We start from the raw sequence: 26,156 nt of genomic DNA on the forward strand, positions 1-26,156 counted from the left end.
TGATAGAAAGCCAATCTCTAAAAATGACCAAATTGGGGTTATCGGAAACACGAGATCTACAACTTTCATGTTGGACTTTTTTCCATCCGAGCAACGCACAGAGAGATATTTCAAAATTTGTGCTGTAGAGTAGGTCCTAGAATAGCCACTTCTTGCATGAAGATCAACCTTTCCAATCATGGATCTCAAGTCTCTCTCCAAGAAGAGAAGCTCTTGGAGCCTATAAAAAGGGGAGGCTCTTCTTGGGTGTGGAGGAGGTGAAGGAAGCATCACTTTGTGTGCATGCAAGAGGAGGAGAGAAGGCGGTTCGAGTGGCACAAAGTGTTGCGGAAGCTCTACTGAAATCAAGTTCCAGGAGATCCCTACACATATTGTGTAAAAGAGAAGGAGAGACTCAAGAAGAATCAAAAGGTGCCAACTTCCAAGTTGTGCAAGTGTTAGCCGATTGTATACCGTGCAAGGAATTGCGATCTTGTTTCCAAGATCTATAAGTTAAGAACTGGTTTATGTGTAACGGAGGAGCTTGCTCCTTGTCAACAATATAGGTCCACAAGGGGGGGGGGGGGATTGGCCCATCTTCCAGTCCCTAGTGTGTTGTCAATCTCTCTCTCTCTCTCTCTCTCTCCCTCTCTCTACATCTTTATTTTCTCTCATGTGTTCTCTCTATGTGCTAGCATAATATTCTCCATATATCTTTTAAGTATATAAGAAGGTCAAGCGTGTATCTCGGATCTTATAACATGGGCTCTACCCATATTAACTTAGTTAGCATATACAAAGTAGCACATTTGGTATCCTAATCAATGCAATCATTGGTGCCATCCAAGTGTGGCATGATTAGGAGTAGAACATTATCACTACCATTGTCACCAACTCAAATATTCATCATAGTTCATCGGTGTCATTCATGGGCATCAAGGGCTCCATTAACATAGAGAAATCGACACTATTTTTTTAATATATAAGTTTTTGCTTATATTTTTATTAAGTCTTAAAATCTTAATACTCTCCAAGCTCCTATTCATACCAATAAGCCTCTTAAGCCCTCTTTAAGTCTTGTTCACATATGGGGCCTCCCGTAGGACTATCTACCATTGCATTATTTATCAAATCCACATTGAAGTAGTATCTTAAACAAGGAGGAGCAAAGTCTATAATCGAAGAATCTATCAATAAGATCCTTTGAAAGAACACAACTTGGAGTCAACATGACTGAGAGGAAAATATATTCATATTATGTGATGCACAAGGAAATGCTACTATAACTATTTTTGGATTAATTCATCAAGAACAACAATGTAGAAGAAGTTTCTACATCATTGGGGTCATCAATCAAGGTGTCCAACAAAGAAGTTATTCATCGATAAACTATTCTCATCAAGATCAACAAATTTTGGATCTTCTATTCTCAAGCTCTCTTTTTCATCAAGAGTCACATTATGTGCTTGCCATTAAACATAATCAATGATGCTTGGCATCTCACTTAGAGAATTTAGGTTTCATTTATCTTGGTATCTCCTTCATATTTTGTATCCTTGGACTTTGGAAGTTCTAGAAGTATTTTGTTTTCTTGGTAACCCTCGGCTTGAAGTACCAAAAGTTTCTATTTGTGTAATCTTGAGTAGTACTCTTAGATGTCTCTACAATGTAAGCTTATACTTTATTTTGTCAAAGCTCAAGATGTTTCTCTTATTGTAATCCTAGACTCTCATTTAGATGGTTTATTCTACTTTGTATTCCTATACATTGATCTAGAAGTTCTCTTATCTTTTATCCAGGAAGTGAGTACCACCTAGCCCAATTATCCCATTTATCTATCCTTAGCCAAGCTATCTTTTGCTTGTTATTCGAGCCAAAGAGAGTATTGGAAATAGGCCTCTCTAATAGGGTCATGTGAATCCTCATCTAGTTGGTGGAAAAAGGGGGAGATGTATTTAGACTCTTTTAAAAAGTAGTTGGTGTGATCCTAGCATCACTAATGATGTAAATAAGCAACTTGCCTTAGCCTATATAAGAGGTTCATTCTCATTGTAATACAACTCTTTGATCTATCATTATGAATACATTTCTAATTTGCATCTAGCTTGTCTACTTGCTCTCTCTTTTCTCTCCACACACACATTCTTTTACACACACAATCATAAGCACTTTAAGGTATCATCCACCATAGCCATGTCTTGACCTCATGATTGTGTGAAAGCACTAAAATTCCAACACAAAGATGGCAACAAAGTGGAATAATGAGGGTGGTTTTGGATGTAGGATGGCAACACCTTCACAATATTGTAGCTAGTAGGACATGGATCCACATGATAGGAAAAACCACCTCAAGAGTCAAAACCACTAGCAAAATGTAGTATTCATTGTTGTGAAGAGATGGCTTTTGGAGAAGGGGATGTGGATTTCTCCTTCTAAAAGGCTATTCAAATGTACTTTTGAATTCAAAGAGGAAGAGTTTGAGCCATGATCCATTGACACATTGCAAAATTTCAAGATCTTTTAGTGAGAAATCAGTGGAGGTTGTGGAAGAAGAATTGGCATGTTGCAAGAGGGAGACAAAAAGAGAAGGGTTGAGGCTACAACATCAGCAATGGAGATTGGTGGGGAGAAGAAAAAAAAAGTGGAAGGTCCTAAAATTAACAAGAGGGAGGTGCCTTTTCATCTATTGGGTTTTTTCCTAACGACTAAATGGATCAAGTGCAACAATAGACTTGTACTGGCAATACTAAACATACTAGAGAAGGAAAAGCAAAATCAACATACTCATATGTTGTTCAAAGAATAGGTGACACATTGCTGGATAACGTTGTGGGGATTGCAATAGAAAAGGGAGATGCCAATCAAGAGAAGAAAGAGAGGTGTCAAATCACTAGGATGGTTGCTAATTTAATGCAATATCTTCAATTATGGTTAATAAATGAAGGCTCATTCCATTGAATGACACTTGGGCTGGTGAATCCTAGGCTCATCTAAATACTCTAGGTATTTGTTAAAATGAGCTATTAGTAGTTTTGAACGTGAAGTTAATAAGTTTAGAAGTTAGATTTAATTTGGTATGCTCATTCAATACTATGTCCTCATTCTAGGCTTGACTTTAGCAAAGTTGACTTCAATCTTTATAAATACAATCTATCACAAGGTTAGAATCTACCTCTTTCGTTAAAAAAAAAACCCGCAATAATGAGCAGTGAAGAAAATCACACATCTTCTTAAAAGATGGGGTAAGAAAATATCAGAACCATTACATCTTAGACTGTGATCAATCAACTTTTTGATTTTTGGTTTATGTTTTGCAAGGAACTCTTTATGAACATGATGTGTCAATAGGTCTCTAGCCACATCTAATTAGCTTCGGAACCTTGTGAGGGCTGTTTATCCCATGCATAGTTTGAAACGCACATATTTGTTTTGCTTAGGTATTGTTTAAATGAAAACATATTCAATTCAACAAGATTAATACGATCCTTACCACTCAAGTTTTTCAAAAAATGCAATTTATGTTGTTAGGGAGTGGAAAGTGAACCAAACTCTACCAAAATATACAACTTACAAGGGCAAGGACTTGGGACAAGAACCAACAAGTGTCAACCTAGCTATTAAAATTTAGTCTAATTGAGGACAAACAATGTGATGAAATAAATTCTCTCTCTCTCTTTCTCTCTCTCTCTCTCGCCCGTTCGCCATGGCCGACGCCAGCCTCGGAGAACTCGCAGAGCCTATGGCCGTTCAATCAGACACGCCCATGGCCGTCGCAAGAGCGGAAGACAGAGGCGGAGAAGATGTGGACATGGGGAAGCCCAGATTCCAGCCCTTGACGGCCCACGAGGTGAGCGGAGGGCGCCTGCAGTTCCGCAAGGTCGTCGTCCCTGCCCATCGCTACACCCCTTTGAAGCAGCACTGGATGGAAATCTACACGCCCGTATACGAGCAGATGAAGATCGACATCCGCATGAACTTGAAGGTCTGTATATTTGTGCGTTAGGGAATCTTCATCTTTTTGGTCTCTGTTTTACATTCATGACAGAACGCAGTTGATTAATCTTCACATTGTTAATGAGTTTTCATTGGCCTCTGTTTTGACTCCATAATAGAACACACTTGATTAATATATTGTTTGCTTAGAATGGCCGGTTTTTGGCTACTCTTTACAGAGTTTCTTGTACTTTGTAGTTTGCCTCGGGCGGTTTTCTCCAAGGTGTGATCTATAGAAATTTCTTTGTTCGAAATAAAAAGAATCGCTGATTTCTGTTTTGGGATGCCACTTGATAGGTTTGGAGGGACTATATGAAAGGGTTCTGTATTAAATTCAGCTTCAGTGTGCACATGTTTGAGTTAGCTGAGCATTGATGTAGTATTAGGAGACCCTAAGGCCTGGGTTCTTCATTTGTTGCCTTTTTGTCTCATCTATTGGAGAATCATGACATGGACTTTCAGCTATTTGAAGCTTTTCATGTGAGGAGTTTTTATCACTTTTGGTGGTAAAGTTCTTCCATGAATGGGCAAAAGAAGTCCCAGCCGGCTGTGTTTTGAGAGCCAGAGGGGGCCACCCAACACGTGCAAAGTTATTCAAAGGCGGAATAGGATGTCTTCTGAAGTTGACATGGAGAGCTCCAGGCAGCCCTTGGGGTTTGGGGTGTGTTAATGATTTGGTCATCTCTAGGACGGCATAGGTTCAGGCCAGTTTAGGGCAGTTTATGTGGTCATACCATGTACAGGAGCAAGTCAAGCAGCAATTTTGTAGTTGTCAGCAGTTTGGGCAGGTATTTGGACAGGTAGATCGAGTCAGGCAGGCTGATTAGGTCGGACAGATGTGCCACATGGCAAGCAGCATTTTTTGTAGCATTATTAATTGTTTTTTGAGCAATCGACCTGTTTTCAGCAGCAGTCAGGCTGGTTGAGCTGATCTTGATTATTTAATTATTTTGCCCTATTTAGGGCAGGCTTGCCATTGGTCACTTTCATTTTTGTTTCGTGCAGATTGAGAGAGTGCTCCAGCTGTTCATACTGTTACAACACTTTGTATATATTGCCTTCTATATTCAGCATACATACATACTGCCTTTTGTATTCAACATACATTCACTGCAGTCTTCAATGTTCCCCCTCTGCTGCACCACACCTGTTCACTTCTTTCTCTCAGTCAGGTTATATGCTTCCGTATTCATTGCACTAAGACTGGGGATTCTGGGGGAGGTTGGTTGAGACATCTTTGGAAGTGTTTTTGTGTGCTCTGAATGCCAATCTTCCCAAGTCAAGGTGCAGGTGTTAGTGAAGAGCACTTGGCCTTGATACCTTGTAAAGAAACACTAGGTCAAATAGTATGAAACATATAATGTACGACACACTATAAACACAATCTGGTGAATGCTTGATGAGGAAAAGGGTGTATAGAATGATACAAGGGACCTCAAGCCTTGTGTCTAGAGGAGGGGTGGATGTGATCTGTGAGAGATCTCGGAGATGTCAACAATAGCTTCGAGGGTGTCTTGCACCAATATGAATTGTGCAGGCTGCAGCAACAATCCACTGGTATTGGTACTGTTGGTAGCTGAGATGGGAGTGGAATGTAGTCCAGATTGGCAGTTTGAGTGTAGAGAAGATCTTTAGGACAGCGACACATCAACAGGAACCCTGTCTTGCACCAATATGAATTGTGCAGGCTGCAGCAACAATCCACTGGTATTGGTACTGTTGGTAGCAGAGATGGGAGTGGAATGTAGTCCAGATTGGCAGTTTGAGTGTAGAGAAGATCTTTAGGACAGCAACACATCAACAGGAGGCTGAAATGCAGCCTAGGAAGGGTGCAGCTGATGCAATGGTTGGAGGCAGTCTCAAGGGTGGGGAGCAGCAAAGCGTAGGCTGTCTTGCTGTTGTTGGAGATTGGAAGGCCGTCACAGCAGATTTGGAGAGCTTTGAGGGGCTAGAGAATGTGGCTTGCATGCTGACTGATGATATAGCAGCAGCTTTGGGCTTTTGTCCTTCCACCAATAAAATGTATTTTTGGTTTAAATAATTCTTTTTAGGACTGTTTTTGTGGAGTGAAGATCAGGCCTAAATTCATGATAGTTTTTCTGAAATTAAGGCCTTTAATTTTACTTGCTCAACATGTGCAACGTTTGAGATCCCCCAAATCATCAGATTCATGATAGTTTTTCTGAAATTAAGGCCTTTAATTTTACTTGCTCAACATGTGCAACACTTGAGATCCCCCAAATCATCAGAAAGGGCTTCCAATCTTTTAGTCGCTGTAACATAACAACAAGCATGCCAAGAATGTTAGGGTAACTTTTATTTTGTTGTTAGACAATTGTTGTGCCAATATTGTAAGAAGGATCCATATACTAAGCCACCTAAAATTGCCATTTGATTTCTCGTATTTTTTTTGGCTCTTAAAACAGTCCCAAGATGCATTAAAACAATTAAAAGGACACTTGAGAATAAGATCATGTTATAAAAGGGGTCTTAATGTGCACTTCCATTTATCCCTTCATCTCAAATCTACCCCTATTAGTTTCAACGCTTGTGTTCCATTATCTCCATCATCTCTTCTTCATCCAAGTGGCTGCCCCATGTACTGCAGCCTGCCGCCCAGCTGTTGGTCGCTGCTGCCCTACCTGCCTGGCTGCCACCCACCATCTGTAGAAGCGGCCACTCCTAGATTTGCATTTGTTGTCCAGCAGTCTGCCCTACCTGTGTTTTCATCTTCAGCTCCAACTGACACTGTCACCAGCTTGCCACCTACCCTCCCAGCATTTTCCTTTTGCTGTTTGGTCAGCTGCCAAGCTGCTTGTGGATTTTCTATTGCTGCACTATTGCCTAGACGGCCTACATCATGAGTGGATTGCTGCTCTTTGCTGTTTACAGCTCTCCCTCAGCCCCATGATACCACTTTTCATGGACATTGGTGGTTTGTTGCACTTAGGATTTGTTCTCAGAGGACAGCAGTCTCTGACACACTCCCTTAGTCCACCCCCACAAGAGAGAGTGGTCGCTGGATAGCCTTCGCTCCTTGAGCATACAATTGTATCTCTCCCTCATTCATTCACCATCTTTTTCTTCATTTGTGTTCTCATCTAAGTTCATATTGTGTAAGCCATGTTCATACACATTGCATTTTCCCTGCAAACCCTAGTGTGTCCTCACATTGTCCGTTGTTAGACCTCAAATATCAGGCCAGCAAACTGAGATTTGATGAGAGAGATTTTCTGTGTGTGTGTGTGTGTGTGTGTGTTTTGATGGTTTTTTGTGTGGCTCTTGTTTTTGGTGTCAAATTCGATGGTTTACACGGCAAGATCTAAGGGAGCTTTTGTGTGGCTATCGTTTTTGGTGTGTCAAATTCGATGGTCTACATGGTAAGACCTAAAGGAGCTTTTGTTTACAGCTTCTTGGGCACTTCTCCATACCCATTGCTTCTATTTTTTGCCTTCAAATCTTAGTTAAGCTTTATCTCTTGCCAAGAGAAGCGGAATTTAGAAGTGGTGAATATGCACATAACCAACAGTAGAAAGTTGTTTTGAGGCTGCTATAGCAAAATAAGGTCTAATCTTAGAAGCATTACATGTTGAATTAGCCACTTAAACAATCCCAAAAATGCATAATTAATTAAATCCCTAAAATGGTATGTGGTTTGAGAGAGTTCTTTAACGGTGTGCGGTACGAGGTCCCAAAACTTTCTATAAATAGGCTGGCTGCCCTCCATTCTGCCCTCATCTCGTTTTTGCAAGTTTTAGGAGCTGGATCTCTATTGCCCATACCTTGTTCGCAGAGGACATCATGGTCAGAGCTTCCGATTGCTGTTTGCTACCATTTGGCACCTGATTCCAGCCACCACCACCCACATCCAGCCGTCGCGTGTTGATCCTATCACTCCCAATCATTGTGTTTGCTGTTAGACGTCTTTCCTAGTTGCTGGTGTCAATATCTGTGCTGTGTTTTATTGTCATTTGGGCCATCTGGGGATGCCACCATCATTGAGGAGTTGTCACCATCACCTTCAATTCATATTCACTGTGTTCATTGTCTTTGAGTTACCCTTACCTAATTGTGTTCTTTCAAGTTTATGCTCTTGTCGGGACCCGTATGCTTTTATTTATGTTTCTCCATTGGGGTATTTCTTCACACGCTTCTTCTTGTGTTTGAGGCTAGCCCATATTGTAGGCTTTTTGTGTTCAAAATTGTGAAGTGTTTCCTTTCCCAAGTATAAGAAGTCAAAGAAGATACAGCCCTTTCACATGCATTTTGACAATTGTGCGACTCTATGTTTGAAAACAAGTAGAAAAGTGCTATCTTGAATTGAGACACGTGTGTTTTTCCTTGAATAACATGAGATAGGAGTTTGGTTAGTTCCACATTAAAAGTGTGCAAAATAGTGATCTGCAAAGGTCATTGTGGGACTTGAGAATAGTGAGAATTGTAGTTTTTCCCCATTCCAGTTTCTGTTCCATGGTACCAAACAGTGACATGAGTTAAATATGGTGTCGAATATAGGCTCTTTTTAACTGAATCTTTACAAATTGCACCTTGGATGATAGTTCTTGGTGCTAAGCATTGTGGCACACAAGGAGTACTCTGACCTTTTCCCAGTCAGGTTAGTAAAGATTTAATACTCTATTCTGATATGTTTTAATGCTTCAATTTCCTGAAGTTCAGCCTTAGCTACTTTTCCACACCTGGCATTGTCTATGAGATTCTTTTCTTGTGTTAGATGCATTGGAATTCATATGAGTAGGTTTGGGGCAGTAAAGTTGTGCCTTATGTTTCATTTGCTGGCAGAAGTGGTCCAGAACTGATTATTCATGCTTAACCTTAAATGTTCTAAAGTTTGTATGTCTGATAATGTGGTGCAGGCCCGCAGAGTAGAACTGAAGACCAGAAAGGACACACCAGATGCTGGTGCTCTTCAGAAATGTGCAGATTTTGTGCATGCTTTCATGCTTGGCTTTGATGTGGCAGATGCGATTGCTTTGTTGCGGCTTGATGATTTGTACATTGAGTCATTTGAGATCAAAGATGTCAAGACTTTGAAGGGTGAGCACTTGTCCAGAGCCATTGGTAGGCTTTCTGGAAAGGGGGGTAAAACAAAGTTTGCCATTGAGAACTCCACAAAAACCAGAATTGTCATTGCGGAAACACGGATTCACATTTTGGGCTCATTTACAAACATCAGAGTTGCAAGAGATTCTTTATGTAGCCTTATTTTAGGGTCTCCAGCAGGCAAGGTATACTCAAAACTGAGAGCTGTAGCTAGCAGGCTGGCTGAGAAGTATTGAGTTCCTTTCTCCAGCAGGCAAGTTGTACCCAAAACTGAGAGCTGTATTTTGCGGTAAATAGAAATCAGTGCAGAGTTTTCCGTCATTAAAAATCTGTGCTATCAGATAGTACATAAGATGTGGCCATTGTATGTGTATGCTGTTGGCTAATGACTGTATGCATCAAGAATGTTCTTAGTCTTGTGTAACTCAGGATGCATGTTGCTACTGGGCTTCATTCTAGATGGACTAAGTGATTCTGATCCCAGTTAACTTTTGAAAGAGCCGACCTTAATTTCTGACCACCTAGCAATTTTTCTTCATTGTAAGTTTTGTCTCATTCATGGACAATATTTCATTATCCCAATATCTATGTGGGTCTTTCTGTAGACGCAACAGGTTAGGTTAGGGTGTTCAGAGGGCATGCTTGGCCTTGTGCAGCTTTGTGCCACCAAAGTCATTACCAGCCTCACTTTTTGGACCTATAAGTTGTTGCTACTAGTTTCGTATCTGTTGATGCATGGCTTTCCAGTATGGATCTTCAAACCGTCTGTCTATCTTATTGGCAAAATGAGAACTGTCTTATGAAGCTAGTTTTGCTGGTCATACTGGGAGTTACAAGAACACAAAGCCATCCCACCCTGATTTACTTGGAGTTCCAAGGACACAAAGCCATCCCACCCTGATTTATGTGAACAATAGCTTGGACCAAGTTACTTGCTTGACCTTACGAGTTAGGCCTTTGAGAGTGCATGGTATGTATCAAGGGCTTCCTACCTTGCAAAGGGTGCTTGCTTAGTTCATTTATCAATTTGTCCAATGCTGGTGGATGGCAATGGTGATATGCATTTCGGTATGTTCTAATTCAGAGCCCCTCTTGGGGATGAGCACGTACCTGTGTAATGTGGCATTGCAAACATGGTAGCTGGCTGCTCAGGTTAGGAATCTTGATGCCACACAGCTTTCTTTGGTGGAAATGAACAGAGTTGGTTAACTTTCTCTTTTGCACTGGCCTACAAAATAGTATTTCATTATTGGTCAAGTAGAGTTGATATTTAGCTGCCTCTTTCTGTGAGGAGGCTAACAAATTTTTGTTGTCCTTTCTATGAAGAGCTTAACAAATTTTGGTTGATATTTGTTAGGCTTTTTCTTTAAAGAGCCTAACAAATTTCTGTTATCCTTTAGTCCTTGAAGGTGCCAAATGACCAAGGGCCTCTGGATTTTTGCTATGACAGTGTGTAAGTGTAAATTGGCTATTCCATGTTGCCTATAACCCTTGTAGATCTGCACTGGTTGTTTCCAAGTGTAAATTAGCTATGCCATGTTGCCTATAACCCTTATAGATCTGCACTGGTGTAGCACCAACAATGTCTAAGAACTTTCTACATTTAAATAAACATTGGTCTTTCTAGTGAGGTAGAAAGTTTCTAGAAGATCTGTGACAAATTGTGCAACAAAAAAGTTAGTAGAAGATGCACAAAGGACGGCGGGGTTATTGCCAGATGTACTTTGATGCATGTATTAGGCAAACAGTCTTGAGTGGTTTTATTGTCCTACCTAATAGATAATCTTGTATTTTTTGAAGATGAGGTTAATGAGTGTGTTTTTTATTGCATAGCTCCAAGATATGTTAGGAAGTGGATCTTATTGCAGATCATGGTGGGATTTAGGCTTTATTTTGAATCGTTGGATTCAATTGTTCATTCCATTGAGGTCTATATCGAATTCTCAAGAAATCTTTATTGAAGGCAATGCTTAATATGGATTTAAATAACCTCTTTCATAGTAGCAATAATTTTATACCGATTTATAATGTTCTCTCTCTCTCTCTGTGTGTGTGTGTGTGTGTGTGTGTGTGTGTGTGTGTGTGTGTGTGTGTGTGTGTGTCTCTCTCTCTCTCAAAAACTAATGCCTTTTCTTTTGCAAAGTTGGTCATCATGTCTTTGTGATATGTGGGTATCAATATATATCATACTTATCGTTATGATGTAAATTGAAACCCCTCTTAAGGTGATCTAAGTGGGTGACATGGAATTTTGATACTTGCTATCTTTTTTTAAAAACTCACTAAAAGAGTTTGAGCTAATAAATTGGTTTATTTACCTCAGACAATCCATGTGGTAATGCTTTCTTAAGGTTGAATCAATGCTTTGGAATCCATCCACAAGAATAATTTTGACTTGATTGTGATGAGAATTCTCCATTTGCAGAAAGGAAATAATAGTCTAGTAGCCTATGAAATCTCAATCTGTGCACAAATGTAAGTAATAGCATGTAATGACTACTAATTCGACCTAGATTAATGGCCGCAAACTTTCATGTAAAGTTTCTCACAATTAGACCCTCCATTCACTTCACAATGCCATGTGCACAAGTTTGATCAAGACTCCATGAATTGGAATCAAGGTAATAGTTGGATTACTTACAAACCTAAGTAAAGGGAACTATTCTTGAATGCAATAAAAAGAAATTATATTTTGATTACTACATAAAGAACTCCAAATTATGTTCGAACTTGAGTAAAGGAAATGTCTTTGTAAACTAGAGTAAAGGAACTATGTTTGGATACATATCTTTTTTTTGAAAATTGGGAATTATCTTTGGATATATGTTGCTACTTTTTTTGTAATTTTCATAGTGAGTTCGTTAGCTTTAATCTAAGTCTTATCTTTCTTGGACTTTAAATGTATGTACACGTGCACAAATGTGTGTGTGCACATGTGCACGTGAGGGTGGGGAGGGGGGTTTCGATGTGTGGAGAGGCCTCTAAGGTCAAAAGTAAGATATCCTAGAAGGGGAAATTGCTTTAGCACTCACTAAGTTGATATCCGTTTTGAGGATTTATTTACCAGTAGCTACATTGATATCCATCTTGATGGAGATATATTTTCATGTAGATCTAAGGTTCTTAAAAGCCAAGTGGAAGAAAGAGTGGTGATGTTAGTACCAATATAAACACAAAAACTATTACCTTGACAAGCCATAAAGGTATGTATGATAGCCTTCTAGCAATTTGGAACGTGATACTCAATGTTGCGTGGACTGGACCATAGGAGTTTGAGATATTTGAAATCAGGTTGTATAAAAACATGCTTTCCTCTTTTGTGATCAAAGGTAATGTTGGGAATAAAGGGCCATCGTGCCTTTTATATGTGCACGGGTGTGAACACACCCTTAGCACATTGTACTTTCATATATATATATATCTATCTAAAACCAAAAGTGGTACACTCTTGCCATTGTATTGAAAAACGTGTTCACTCTATACTTTGCTCTCTCGCACTCTCTTTGTCTCTCTCACTAGGCGTAAGGTCTATCTACCTCGATCTCCGTGTCTAATCGATTCCTTCAAACTGGTATTAGAGCGTAAGGTGTTGCAGGTGCTGTAGATGATCGTCAGGCTGAGGCAGTCGACGAGTAGTAGTTGTAGGTAGGCTCGTGTGTTGCAGGAGTCTGATGAGGAAATCAGTCGTCGGCTTTAGCAGATGTTGACGGCTTCAGCAGGAGACGTAACAGGCTTCAACAAGCGACTGCTGCGCGACACGTAATAGGCGACAGCTGCACGCGACGTGACTGCATCGGGCGCTAACAAGCGCGACCAACCGGCGGGCGTGACGGTCACGCGACACCTGGCGAGTCAACGGATCTGTCCTCGTCAGATTTTTCCAAAATTCAATCTTTTTTTTGAAAATTGCTTCACCCACCACTGACGGGGTTTCGCATGCGTAAGCACAAGACTTCAGATTTGTGCAAAATCGGCTCAGAAATTTGGGGCTTTTCTTGAATTTGGGGATCTCAACATAGAATTGGACAATCTGACTCAATAATTTCAAAGTCGGTGCACATTTGCCTGGGAATTTTGGGGCTTTTCACATTTTTAGTGAAATTCTTTCAATTTCACTGAAATTAGTGTATGCAGGACTTGGAAAATTTGGGGATTTGTCTAGATTTCATGCGCGCAAGATGCAACAGTGATATTTGTCTCAGAAATTGCAGGAATTTGTGACATTTTGTCCCCGACATTTGGGGCTTTTCATGTACATGCACAAATTGGGCTGAAATTGATCCAATTTCTCGACATTGAGGCACATTGGACCCCGTGCAATTTGGGACTTTTGAGATTTGGAAAAAATTTGTGCAGCATTTGGTCATTTTATGTATATGCAAGTTGAATTCCGCACAATTTGGACATCAACACTTGGTAAAATTTGGGGGTTTTGCTGAAATTGCTTTATTTTGGCAAAATTGGACAGTCCCATGCATGACAGAGGAAATGCAGATGTGTGTTTGACGCTTTTGAGCACAAAATTTTGGGGCTTTTGACTGTTCATGTCAAATTTTATGCCCATGGGTACGCGTACAACAGAAATTGCAGTTGAAATTTTGGGATTTCTCATGTAATGTGATGCACATGCCCTTTGGAATAGCTGTAATCAGTTGGATAATGCTGTAGCACTTGGTTTGGTGCTTCTGAAAACTGAATTACAGATTTGAAATCTGTACTTCTGTGTAGTCATTTTTTGCTGATTGGTACTTGTTTGTACCTTGGTCACTTGGGTGACAATTTGGGCTTGCATTTACTGGCTTTTTGGTCACTTTTGAGCTGAAAATCATGGCTGGCAGCAATGGCAGTAGTAATTTGATGCATATAAAGAAGCTTGAAGGAGCACATAATTTTGCAGTGTGGCAAAAACAGTGCTACAATATCCTGTTACAAAAGAAGCAGGCGAAGCCGATCAAAACTAAAGGGGCAAAGCCTGTGGACATGGATCAAGACGATTGGGATGAGTTGAATGAGCTTGCATGCTCAACCATAGAGCTATCGATTTCTGATGCCTTGCTCTTCAACATTGAAGGTTTGGATTCTACATATGCTATATGGACTAGACTGGAAGAACTATATGCATAGAAAAGCGTTGCAAGTAAAGTGTATTGACTAAAAAAGCTTATGGATTTGCGTATGAAAGAAGGTAAAGCAATGTCTACTCACTTGAGTGAGTTTAACTCCATTTTCAGCCAGCTGTTTGCCTTGAAGTTCATGATTGATGAGGAATTTAAGGCTACTTTCTTGCTTTGCACTCTACCAGAGAGTCGGGATAGATTCAAGACTGCTATGAGCAATTCTAATGTGATCCTTTTGTATGCTGATGTAGAGAGTGCTCTACTTATGGAAGAGATGAATCGGTAGAACAATGCATCCAGTAAGTCTTCCAGTGCTTTGCATACTAGGGGCAGATCACAGCAAAAGGGCAAATATGATGGCAAGGGACGCAGTAAATCACGTGGCAAAGATGTTGAATGCCATCATTATGGCAAGAAGGGTCACTTTAAACATGACTGCTACAAATGGAAGAAAGAGAAAGGAAAAGGCAAGAAGATAGATGATTGCAAGGAAGAGAAGAAGGACAGCCAGCCTAAGAAGAGCAGCGTAAAAATTGAAGAGGTGAATGTAGTCACTCATGACAGTGATAGTGGGAGTGATGTACTCTTTGCCTCTTCACATTTTGGTGCACATGCTCTACTTGCAGATACAGATGATGACATGCATACTTGGATTCTTGATTCAGGTGCTTCCTTTTATGTCACCCCTCATCGTGAGTGGTTTTTCGCATATACAGGGGGTCGACATGGTGTTGTTCATCTTGGGGACAACTATGCATGTGAGATTGCAGGTATTGGCAGTGTGCAGTTATAGTTTCAGCATGGCTCTGTCTTTCCACTTCAGCATGTACGGCATGTACCTCAGCTTAAGAAGAGCTTGATCAGCACAGGGCAGCTAGATGATGATGGTTTTCATACCACCTTTGGTGATGGAAAATGGAAGATCTGTAAGGGATCTAGGGTTATTGCCAGAGGTTGCAAGAGTGATACGTTGTATCCACTTCATGTATCTAGTGTGCATGACCATGTTGTTGGCATGACTGAGCAGCCAAGTGTTTCTTTGTGGCATGGCCAATTGGGACACATGACTCAAACAGGAATGAAAGTGCTTTCTCGTTTGGGTTACTTGCCTTGTCTTCGTTATGCTGATTTTGAGCACCGTGATCATTGTATTTATGGCAAACATGCATAGACTTCTCACAAAAAGTCTATTTCTTTGAAATCTTCTCCTCTAGAGTTAGTATATTCAGAAGTATGTCAAATGCCAGGATTATCTTTAGGGGGAAAGAAATATTTTGTCACCTTTGTCAATGATGCTACACGGAAAGTATGGGTTTACCCTATTCGTAGCAAGGATGAAGTGTTGGACATGGTTGAAAATCAGACAGATAAGACACTTAAGTGTCTACGCTCTTACAATGGTGGGGAATATGTGTCCATCCCTTATAATCCACCCCAAAGGGATAAAGAGGGAGCTCATTGCCCCTCATAATCCACCCCAAAATGAAGTTGCAGAGCGTATAAATCAGACCATATAGGATAAGGTCCGTACGATGCTATCTCATGCTGCATTACCCCATGGTTTTTGGGCAGAGGCTGTTATGACAGCTGTTCACTTAATTAATCAGTCACCAAACAAGTCTTTGGGGGGGGGGGGGGGGGGGGGAGTTCCCCAAGAAGCATGGTTGGGCAAGCCACCTTCATATGCTCATCTGAAAGTGTTTGGCTCTGCGAGGCTTTTGTGCACATTTGTAAAGAAAAACACAGCAAACTTGAGCCAAAGTCTTGTAAATGCATTTTCCTAGGATATGGCGACAAGGGTGAAATGGGGTATAAATTGTGGGATCCGAGAAAAGGAAACTAGTACGCAGCAATGATGTTATCTTCCGGGAAGATCGCATGCACAAACAGCTCGAAAAGACTGAGGAGATCCATAGGGTTGTATTTCGGGAAGAAATACCTTTTGGCAACAAAATGTGCCACTGTACAGTAGCAAATACTTGCTGTAAATGAACCTGTAAATGCAGGAAATGATGCTGGAAATGATCAGTCAGCTATTGCCCATGAAAATGAGCCATTACATGTGCAGGAATAGCCAGGACAACAAGCTGTTAATGTTGATTTGCAGGCTGAAATGCTAGGACAGCATGCTGAAAATGGAAATTTGCAAGAACAACTAGCAAACAATGACCATTGGGTTAGGAGATCGTCTAGGGCTACTAGACAACTTGACAGATTTGTTCCTCTGGTGCAATTAATGTGGCTGAGTATGTCATGTTGACAGGCTGTGGTGAACCGTCTTGCTTCAAGGAAGCAATGGACAGATAGGACAACAAGAAATGGTATTAAGCCATGCTATCAGAGATGGAACCTCTTGAAAAAAATGGATCTTGGGACTTGGTGCAGTTGCCTAAAGGGCAGAAAACCCTTCCATGCAAATGGATTTACAAAATGAAGGTCACTTCTGGTTCCTCACCAAAGTACAAAGCAAGATTGGTTGCAAAGGGGTACAAGCAGGAGTATGGAATTGACTTTGATGAGATTTTCTCTCATGTAGTCAAGATGACTACATTGAGAACCATTTTGGGCTTGGTTGCAGTTGAGGATATGGAGCTCATACAGATGGAAGTAAAGACTGCGTTTTTACATGGTGATGTGCATGAAGACATATATATGCAGCAGTCTGAAGGGTTTGTTGAACAAGGGAAAGAACAAATGGTATGTAAACTCAAAAGGAGTTTGTATGGGCTGAAACAAGCACCAAGAGAATGGTATCATAAGTTCGATACATTCATGCAGTCCCAAGGCTTTCATAGAAGTCAAGTGATCACTGCTTGTACACCAAGAAGGCAGCAGATGGTAGCCTGATTATCTTGGTTTTGTATGTTGATGACATGCTGATTGCTGGCAGGGATACTCATGCCTTGGATTCATTGAAGCAAAGTCTTCATGGCAACTTTGACATGAAGGATTTGGGTGATGCAAATCACATTCTTGGTATGCGAATACCTAGAGATAGATCTAAAGGCTTACTCTATCTATCTTAGCAGGAGTATATCTCCAAAGTTTTGCAGTGTTTCAATATGGAGGGGGGGGGGGGGGAAACAATTGGGGTTCCATTGCCTCCATATGTGAAACTCAGTGCAGAGGACAACCCTACATCTGATGATGAGAAGGTTGAAATGGCCAAGATACCATATGCTTTAGCTGTTGGCAGTTTGATATATGCTATGGTTGCTACATGTCTTGACATTGCTTTCGCAGTGGGAGTGGTTAGCAAATACATGGCAACCCCTGGCAAGAAGCATTGGGATGCAGTGAAAGGTATTATGAGATACCTAAAAGGCACAAAGGAGTTGTGCATTTGCTTTGGAAAGCAGAAGGCATCTGTTGTTGGCTTTACGGATGCAGACTATGTTGGTCATGCGGACTGCAGGAAGTCCACTTCTGGGTATGTGTTTACTTTCACAGGAGGAGCGGTCTCTTGGATCTCCAGGCTACAAAAGTGTGTTGGATTGTCTACTACAGAGGCAGAGTATGTAGCTGCCACTGAGGCATGCAAGGAGGCTTTATGGCTTTCACGTCTGGTGGGAGAGCTTGGCATCACAGAGTTACCTGTTCTCCATTGTGATAGTCAGAGTGCTATCATGCTAGCACGGAATCCTGTCTTTCATGCAAACTAGTGAAGTATCACTTCATTAGAGATATACTTGACAGCAAGAGCATTGAGCTTGTCAAAGTGCATACAGATGATAATCCTGCAGACCTTCTCACGAAGGGTCTTCCGGCAGAGCGGTTTGCTCATTGCCGACAGATGGTGGGAGTTGGATAGATATATTTATTTAAGCTTTGTACATACTTAGACTTAGCTAATTCTTTTCTCCTCTTAAGGCACATTGCCTTTAGGTGGGAGGTTGTTGGGAATAAAGGGCCATCGTGCCTTTTATATGTGCACGGGTGTGAACACACCCTTAGCACATTGTACTTTCATACATATATCTATCTAAAACCTAAAGTGGTACACTCTTATCATTGTACTGAAAAACATGTTCACTCTATGCTCTGCTCTCTCACACTCTCTCTGTCTCTCTCACTGAGCGTAAGGTATGTCTACCTCGATCTCTGTGTCTAGTTGATTCCTTTAGATAATCTTTATTTATGATCTCCTAAGATGGTATCTCTAAATCTTGATAGAAGGGATAATCAATACTTCTAGGGCATGAGTAGAGCAATCCACTCATAAAGCTTTACCTGATTGGATATATAGGCTATTGGATATTTTTCATGCATTTGTACACCTATCCACCAATTCCTATACTATTGGCATTTGTCCTTCATTTGAAATGTAGACGAAAGTGAGAGAATCGGAGTTGAAAGCAAGGATTTCTTAAGCTAGGCAAAGCTTTTTTGTTCAATAGTGTTCCAAAATAACATAGCATATACTTTCTCTTGAATAAGGAAATCACTGTTGTTTATAACTTGGAATAATCCTTGACAAGGATACAACATAATTTTATGTTGTCAAAAGCAATCCAAAAAAATCTTGACATGCTTGTGATGATCCTCCATTAAATTTAAGTAATCTAACCTTGGTTGTGCCATAGAAACAAGAGTATTTAATCTAACCTTGGTTGCGATCCTCCATTAAATTTTAGTAATCTAGATAGAGACTACACTTCATGTTGCAAATCTACTTGCTAGATCTCATCACTTATGTGTCTTGAAGCCTTCAAGTACCTTGAGCATAGTTGCTTGAGTTGTTTGGCACTTATTAATCCATACTTTTCCCTCTTGATGATATTCACTCACTTGGCATGTCATTTTGTGTCATTTAGCTATTGGAAGGTTTAAACAACCTAAGAGTATGCACCCTTAGGCCAACATATCCCTTGAAGCCATAATATCTTGTGGACACTTGAGAGAAGGGAAATTGAGCATCATTTTCTAGTGTGACTTGCACCTAAAGGCTTGCAATTGCATCATACACATATAAGATGTAATAAAGGTAAACACTACCTCAATAAGGCATTAACAAAAACTTGAAATGACCACAATAAATATTGAAGGTCTCCTTTGGAATGTTATATTTAACAACATAATCATCTCACAGTAAGGGAAAGCCCTTAAATTTCGGTTCAATCCATTCCAAAGGTTTTGATGAAATGCTTTTGCTGCATGAGTACCACTTGGAATGATATTGAATACGTTATGTCATTTTCTTGAGAGCATTAAGATATTGGGTATAACATCTTTGAGACCATGGTACTTGAAGTAGGCAGTTAATGCAAAGGTCAAAATGCCTAGTCCAACTCTTAAGCTCAATTGCCTTGGACAAGTTGAGTTTTACTTGAGATCCTTAGTAGTACTTCTATACATTTCTCAAAATATTTTAGAAAACTATAAGATGATGATGATCAATAGATTTTACATTTGAACATAAAGTGCTATACAATGAGCTCAATGTTTATTTTCTTGAGAAGGAGATATTGGAAGGATATTCTCTTTGAAACCCGTACTTCGGAATTGTTTTCTCGAGAAGGAGATATTGGAAGGATATTCTCTTTGAAACCCATACTTCTGAATTGTTTTCTCAAGAAGGAGATATTGGAAGGATATTCTCTTTGAAACCCGTACTTCTGAATTGTTGTACATCATGGTTATGCAAAAATGCTAAATTGAGTCGAACAATTTTTCTTTTGTCCAAGATTGAAGCAAGATAACATTAGTCCAAGTTAATAGTCAAATTGTGTTTGGGGTTAAAGGCACTTGTGCACATGTTGCTCGTGTATTCACTATATTGACAATACCCGCAGCATTGTCACTTCATTCTGTATTCTTTTAGTGACTAATAGAATAAGGGAGGCTGGTCACACATTGTGACTATTGGAGTTCTCACATCTTGTGTCTCTCTTGCTCTCTTGCTCCATCTTCCATAGCTCTCACCTTTGTTGCTTCTACTTGCTTGTGCTCCCATGGAGCCCCAAGAGGAACACCAAGGAAAAGGGAATTCTCTTGCAAGAAAATCTATCTTGTAACATCAACAAGCTTTTATTTCATTCTTTTGATCATCAAAACAAAGAAAACAACAATTCTTCACGTAGCATCATAATAGATATCTCCCACGGATTCATCTTTAACAAACTTGATCATGTTCTTCATATTCTTCTTATTCTTCATTAATAGACAAAGAAAACACAACTTTTGATGGAAATAAATCACATAGTATTCATCTTCATTGTCTTCATAGTCTTCTCCCTCATAGAAAGATACAATGTTTCACATAGAATCAACTATCTCTTGCATATGATCTCTCTCACAATAGTATGCTCTCAATACTACATTATATCCTCACTACAATCACTCAATAATCACTCACAATAATCCTTCTTAGGTCGTGGATACACCTCCCAAAAGGTATGTCAGATGTGAAGGGGCACTAGAGACATCATAGTGTCCTGTGAAATCTGTCTTCTGTCACTGTCCTTCTGTAACCTTCTGTGAATCTTCTGTGAATCTTCAACAGTTACTTCTTCACTTCTTTTGACTTGAATAGAGCTTCCATTCTCCTAAGAAAAGAACACTTCCCAAAACATCCATACATCCATCATAACACTCAACAGAAACAAACAGAACAGATCCACAGAGCAATAGAACAACAGAACTATAGAACTACAGAAGCACAGAAGCTATAGAACTTTACAGAAGATCAACAAAACCCATAAAAACCAAAACAAAACCAATTCAATCTCTCATAAACCTTTTCGCACATTTCAATCATCTCTCAAAACATCCATTCAACCATCTCAACTACCAAAACAGAAACAAAACAGAACAAAACAAAAGAAAATCAGGCCTTACAGAACCATACAGAGAGAATTACAGAACTCTTCAGAACAACATATTTCATAAAAAACTAACAAAAACCCTTTCAAACATACTCAAACCACTCCAAACACTTCAAAACATCTTCAAAGTCAAACAATCAACCACCAAAAACAACCATTCAACAAAAACAACAAAAAAATCAGCCCAAAAACCAATCATTTCCACACTCAACATATCCCCACACTTAATAAGGAAGCATCCTCGCAACCTAAGAAAATGGAAGAATAAAAGCTCTATGATCTGCTAAAAAGAATCTTCAATTCAGCTAAATCACCCACTTTGATTACAATCCCAACATATCAGCTTCATAACCTGGATCTGAAACACATATGAAAGGAAAACCAATAACACCAAAAAAACCATTCCAATATTATAAAAACCAAAATAACTCAAACTATTAAAGGATATAAGAGTTTTGCATCCAAATCTACAACTGCAACCATGTGATAACCAACTGCATGAATCTTCATAGCTTCATCTTCATCAGCTCCACACAATTGAAAAAAAACATCACCCAATACAAAAAATACCCATATACAAATATAGTCTGAATGGCATGGATCCCCAAAAATTGGAGAGCAAAAAAGAAAATTTCCATTAATAAAGGAGGAATGATACAATGAGGAAAAGCCTCCATTGCTAAGTAGGATGAAGGTATTTCTTCTTAAACTGCATACTAAGCTTTAAATGCTCCAAAGCTTTACTCTCATCAACAAAATGCTGAGGCACATTCTGGAGGAACTGTAAGCAACACATCCTTTCCAGTAAGATGAGGAACTTGGTAGGGAAGGCCTGTGCAAAGTAGTTCAGAACATCCATCTGAGCAACAGTCACATCTACATTTGGATTGATGAGCAACTGAGGGATACTCTTTCGAGTATTCAGCTTTGACTGCTGATGCATGAAAGCAAGATACCAACAAAAATGAGCTGCAAGGCGAATAGTGGTATCCTCAGAAGTAACATGCACTTTGGCAAAATGAAGGTAAGAGTTTGAACATGCTGCAGATGTATCCCAAGACCCTGGAATGAGAGGCCAGTTAAATACTGGTCCTGTCACACAATCATGTAGCGTCCATTGTCTTCGACGGAGCATGTCACTATCATATCCGGGAGTATCTAGCACTGACTGGGGAGGAAGATTGATATAATCAGATGAAGGGGGCAATGGAATAAGAGGAGAACATTGTAAAGGAGGATAAGATAAATCATAAAAGGAAGGCAAATGAAGGGATAAGGAAGACGGCAAAGATGGAGAATTCAACAAAAAGGTACGAAGGGAATCCATTGAGAAAACAGAAGGAATAGGAGGAACAGAAGGTGGAGGGTCAGAGGGGGTAGGTGATGATGTAGGATCAGCAAAATAAAAGGACAGATAGTAAAAACATGGATATGAGGAAATCCAGAAGGGGTAAAAGATAAAAGCGGAATGGTATCAGGACTTCAGGAAAGAAGGGAAATATAAAAAGGGAAACGATACGCCATAAGAGAATAAGAAAGGAGATCACCAGGATCCAAAGGATAGATAGAACAACGAAAATTAAGGTCCTGGAAAAAGGAATCAGTAAATAACGGATGATTAGCAAATAAAGCTCAACAACTGAGATTGTAATGGTTGGATATCAGATTTATGGAAAACACTCCGAAGACGACAAGGTTCCAAAGCGTCAGCCTCCAAAGGTGGATGCCAAGCATGTCCCTTACACCAAGACGTCTGCTCATGATAATACTTCAAACTATCTGCTAGCAGGAGCTCAATTGAGTGCACATACATGACTGCCTGTAAGGTGACATCCCCCACATAAACATTCAAGTCCTCTTCATCAGGAATTTGCAGATGTCCGACAAGATACATGAAAGATAATAACCGAACCTCATGGGAAACCAACTCATCCATAAATCTATCAAAAACTGCTCTCAAGAGACCCGCAGACCAAAGATTTGACCACCCATCCTCTAGAGGTTCCAAATCCACATTGCTTAAAGAGATGTACAGGGCAAACCGCTGCTGATTATATTTGATCCAAAATGATGGAGGAGGTGACACCAACTCAGTATAGCGGGTAAAATCTTCATGCACACAGTTCATCCTTTGCTGAAGGCGTTCCACTTTAGCGGAGAACCCATCGCATAATTTAGCTTTATGGTGCAACTGATCAAGCTCTCCTTTGGAAGATATGACTGAAGAGACAATAGGAGTTGGAGGAGGAACATAAAGAACAACCACTTTTTGGTTAAGTTCTTTAATAACTTTCTGTTGGGACTCTATAGTTGCCTGAAAGTGCTGCAACTGACCTTCACTAGTGCCAAGTTTACTAGCCAAAATGACCATTTCCTCAAGGGCAGAATTTTTCTCAAGCTGCAAGGATGCACTCTCCTCTTTCAACTTAGCAACCTTAGATTCTAACTCTTGGATAGTTGCCTTCTGGGAATCCATTAAGGATGTGGCAGCAGTCATTTGAGTATGAATATCACTGAGTGTAGCCCTTTCTGCAGACAAATCCTCCAATGCCTTAGTCAACTGACTAGTCAAGGAATCCACCTTGTCTTGCAAGGAAGTATAAACACTGGTAATATAGTATGTAAGGATGAAGGCATCTGCGTCCTTCCTTTTGGGCTGAAAATAAATTAGGACAGGAGAGGAAAGAAGGAAGGGCACTACCAGACACAGCAGGAATAGGTGCGGGTACAGAGGAAGCAAGTACAAGAGGGCTGGAAGGACCCTTTGTACAAAGGCGTTTCTTGCGAGAAAATATAACAGGGGACTCCGCATCTTTAGAATTGGGTTGCATAGGTGGAGGGGAAGTGACTGATGGTGGAGGCTGCGGTAAAGGAACAGAATCAGGCACTAGCACACCACCAGGAGGAGGTGCAAAAGTGATAATGCGCTGTAAGAAAGCACCATAGGAAACATTAATGATCTGACCCTTCCGTACACGCTGGAAATGTTGATCCATCTTGGAGAGTAAGAAGCTTGCCCAGTTGAACCTAGCACCCTCTAGGATATTCACAGAAGCTGTGAACAATTCCTTGGAAAGATACTTAGAAGCTGACTTACTCATCATAAATTGGTCCTGGAAGAACTGACATAACTGCTTCCATACTGGAGAAGAGATAGGAGGAATAGAGACCCCTGAATTGTTAATAAGTTGATTGAGAAGCAAGGGGGTAGAAGTTTTCTTCTTCAAGAGCGTAACTATCTCTTCAGCAGTAAGTAACTGGTTACTGCTGGGCACAAAGGAAGCAGAAAGGGGCAAGCACAACGCTTCATGGATATTAGTTGTAGATAAGCAGAAGGTACGTTATAAACCAGGCCAGACTGGTTTTTATAAGAAGCCAAGAAGGAGTAACAAAGCTTCTCATCTACCGACGGCAATGTGAGGGCAACAAATGGTCTGAGGCCTGCACGTCAGATGCAATCCGCCTCTAGAAGGAGAGAATAATCATGGACTGCGAGGGGAACATGCTGTACCACAATCGGAGGGGAAGAAGAAGATGATGATGCCATTCAGACTATAGCAAAAACCACACTCACAAACCAGGAATCAAAGAGAAAACCTGCAAAACCCACAAACAAAACCACCACTGAGACCATCGACAGGAGAAAGATTTAGAACAAGACTGATTGGACTAAACCACCCCAAGCAAACCACATCCTACCGAAAATTTGACATGACCTACGCACATATGCGACCGAAAGCTTGGTGAATATGCAGTACAAACAGACACCCAAAACCTCGTAATCAAGCACACAAAATAAAACAAAAGTGTCACACATACCGTAACCCAGACACTGACTAGACTCCAAACAGAATCACAGACTCGGATGAGTAAAATAGACATGAACAGATATGAACGACATCTCTGACCAAGAAAACGCAATCCCTGTAAACGTTCAGGGTCCTACAGTGCGGTGAAGTGGATGGGTGAAACTAATGACTCATTTTGTTTAAATAATCAATTAAGCATAGTTCATTATTAATGTTTAATCCGTTAATGCATGGTGAGTCGAAAACGTAGCCCAACCCCTCTCAGACTTGACACGACTTTACTTGACTGGGTCTCTACTAATGCAGTTCATTGTTATAATTACATAATCTGTGGCACTTGAGTGCATGCATGCGTGACTTCGGGGGGTTCATTTTATTACAAGTGAAAGGTGTCTGTAATGCGTGTGCGTGTGCATTGGTGAATGGGTTTTAATTTACAAAAATTAAGTAGGTTATAGTGCAAAGGTGCTTGTGCAACGACGGGGTTCCTTTTACAATTAACGTTCGGGTTCGTTTTATTACAATTTTATGAAGTGCAGTCTGTTAATTTTGTGTATGTGCAACGGTCAATTGATTTTAATTACAATTTAAATGTGTGTTGTGGTGCAACATGAGAGAGGGAAAAAGAGAAAAAACCTGGCAATGTGTGGGTCTGTCTGCAAAGTCTGAAACGACGGCCTCGAAAAGGGAGAGACGCAATCCACCGATAATCCACAAAACTGACAAAAGGCTGACTAAGACTAGTTGTCTTGTCGTACAGGAAAACGTAAAAACAACTAACACATTGACCAAAAAGAAATAATAAAACAAATGCGACGTATGACCAAAGAAAAAAAATGGAGATGTTGGGGGTTTGGATTGATTGGGATTTAAGATTATGATTGTTTGGTTTTGTGGGTTGTTTTTGTTTTTTTAAAAAAGTTTAGTTTGGTTGTATTGTTTGTTTGTTTTTTTTAAAAAGTGTGTTTTGATGTGTTTGTTTGTTTGTTTTTTTGTTAAAAAGTGACGTGGTCATGAAATTTCAGCACAACCAATCATGAGCATCAAGTGTAAAGAAGGTGATCGGATTTAATGCATTTTTTTCAGCTCATTTGTGGGATTAAAAATGATTTTTTTCATTGAATTTTTTTGTTTTTTTGTTTATTTAAATTAGGGTTTTGATTCCAAATAATACTTTTGCCAATTAAGGAAAGCATTTTCAATGAGAAAATATTGGCAAAATGTACAAAAGAATTTGTAAAATTTTCAATTTTTTTTTTGACATTATTTCGGCATTTTTATGAATTTCTAAGGAATTTTTTTTCATTTTTTTCATGGTTTTAAAATTTTTGTAATTTTTTAAAAAATATTTTAGTTTGGAAAAATATGCCAAT

General features: G+C 39.9%; 1 protein-coding gene across 1 annotated transcript; it reads left to right on the forward strand.

The window, feature by feature from the left end:
- Window positions 1–3,621: 3,621 nt before the first annotated feature.
- Window positions 3,622–9,553, forward strand: LOC148031110 (uncharacterized). The gene is made up of 2 exons (XM_087684646.1): window positions 3,622–3,961; window positions 8,847–9,553. The coding sequence occupies exons 1-2, from the start codon at window positions 3,683–3,685 to the stop codon at window positions 9,267–9,269; spliced, it is 702 nt and encodes a 233-aa protein (XP_087540772.1). The 5' UTR covers window positions 3,622–3,682; the 3' UTR covers window positions 9,270–9,553.
- Window positions 9,554–26,156: the final 16,603 nt, after the last annotated feature.

This window comes from Lygodium microphyllum, chromosome 9 (assembly GCF_053477565.2).
Source record: "Lygodium microphyllum isolate KBCC chromosome 9, Lygodium_microphyllum_v1.1.10, whole genome shotgun sequence".
Taxonomy (NCBI): domain Eukaryota; kingdom Viridiplantae; phylum Streptophyta; class Polypodiopsida; order Schizaeales; family Lygodiaceae; genus Lygodium; species Lygodium microphyllum.

Coding starts and splice junctions, on each gene's coding strand:
- LOC148031110 (XM_087684646.1), top strand. CDS start 3,683: ATGGCCGACGCCAGCCTCGGAGAACTCGCAGAGCCTATGGCCGTTCAA. Junction 3,962..8,846: donor ACATCCGCATGAACTTGAAG/GTCTGTATATTT, acceptor AATGTGGTGCAG/GCCCGCAGAGTAGAACTGAA.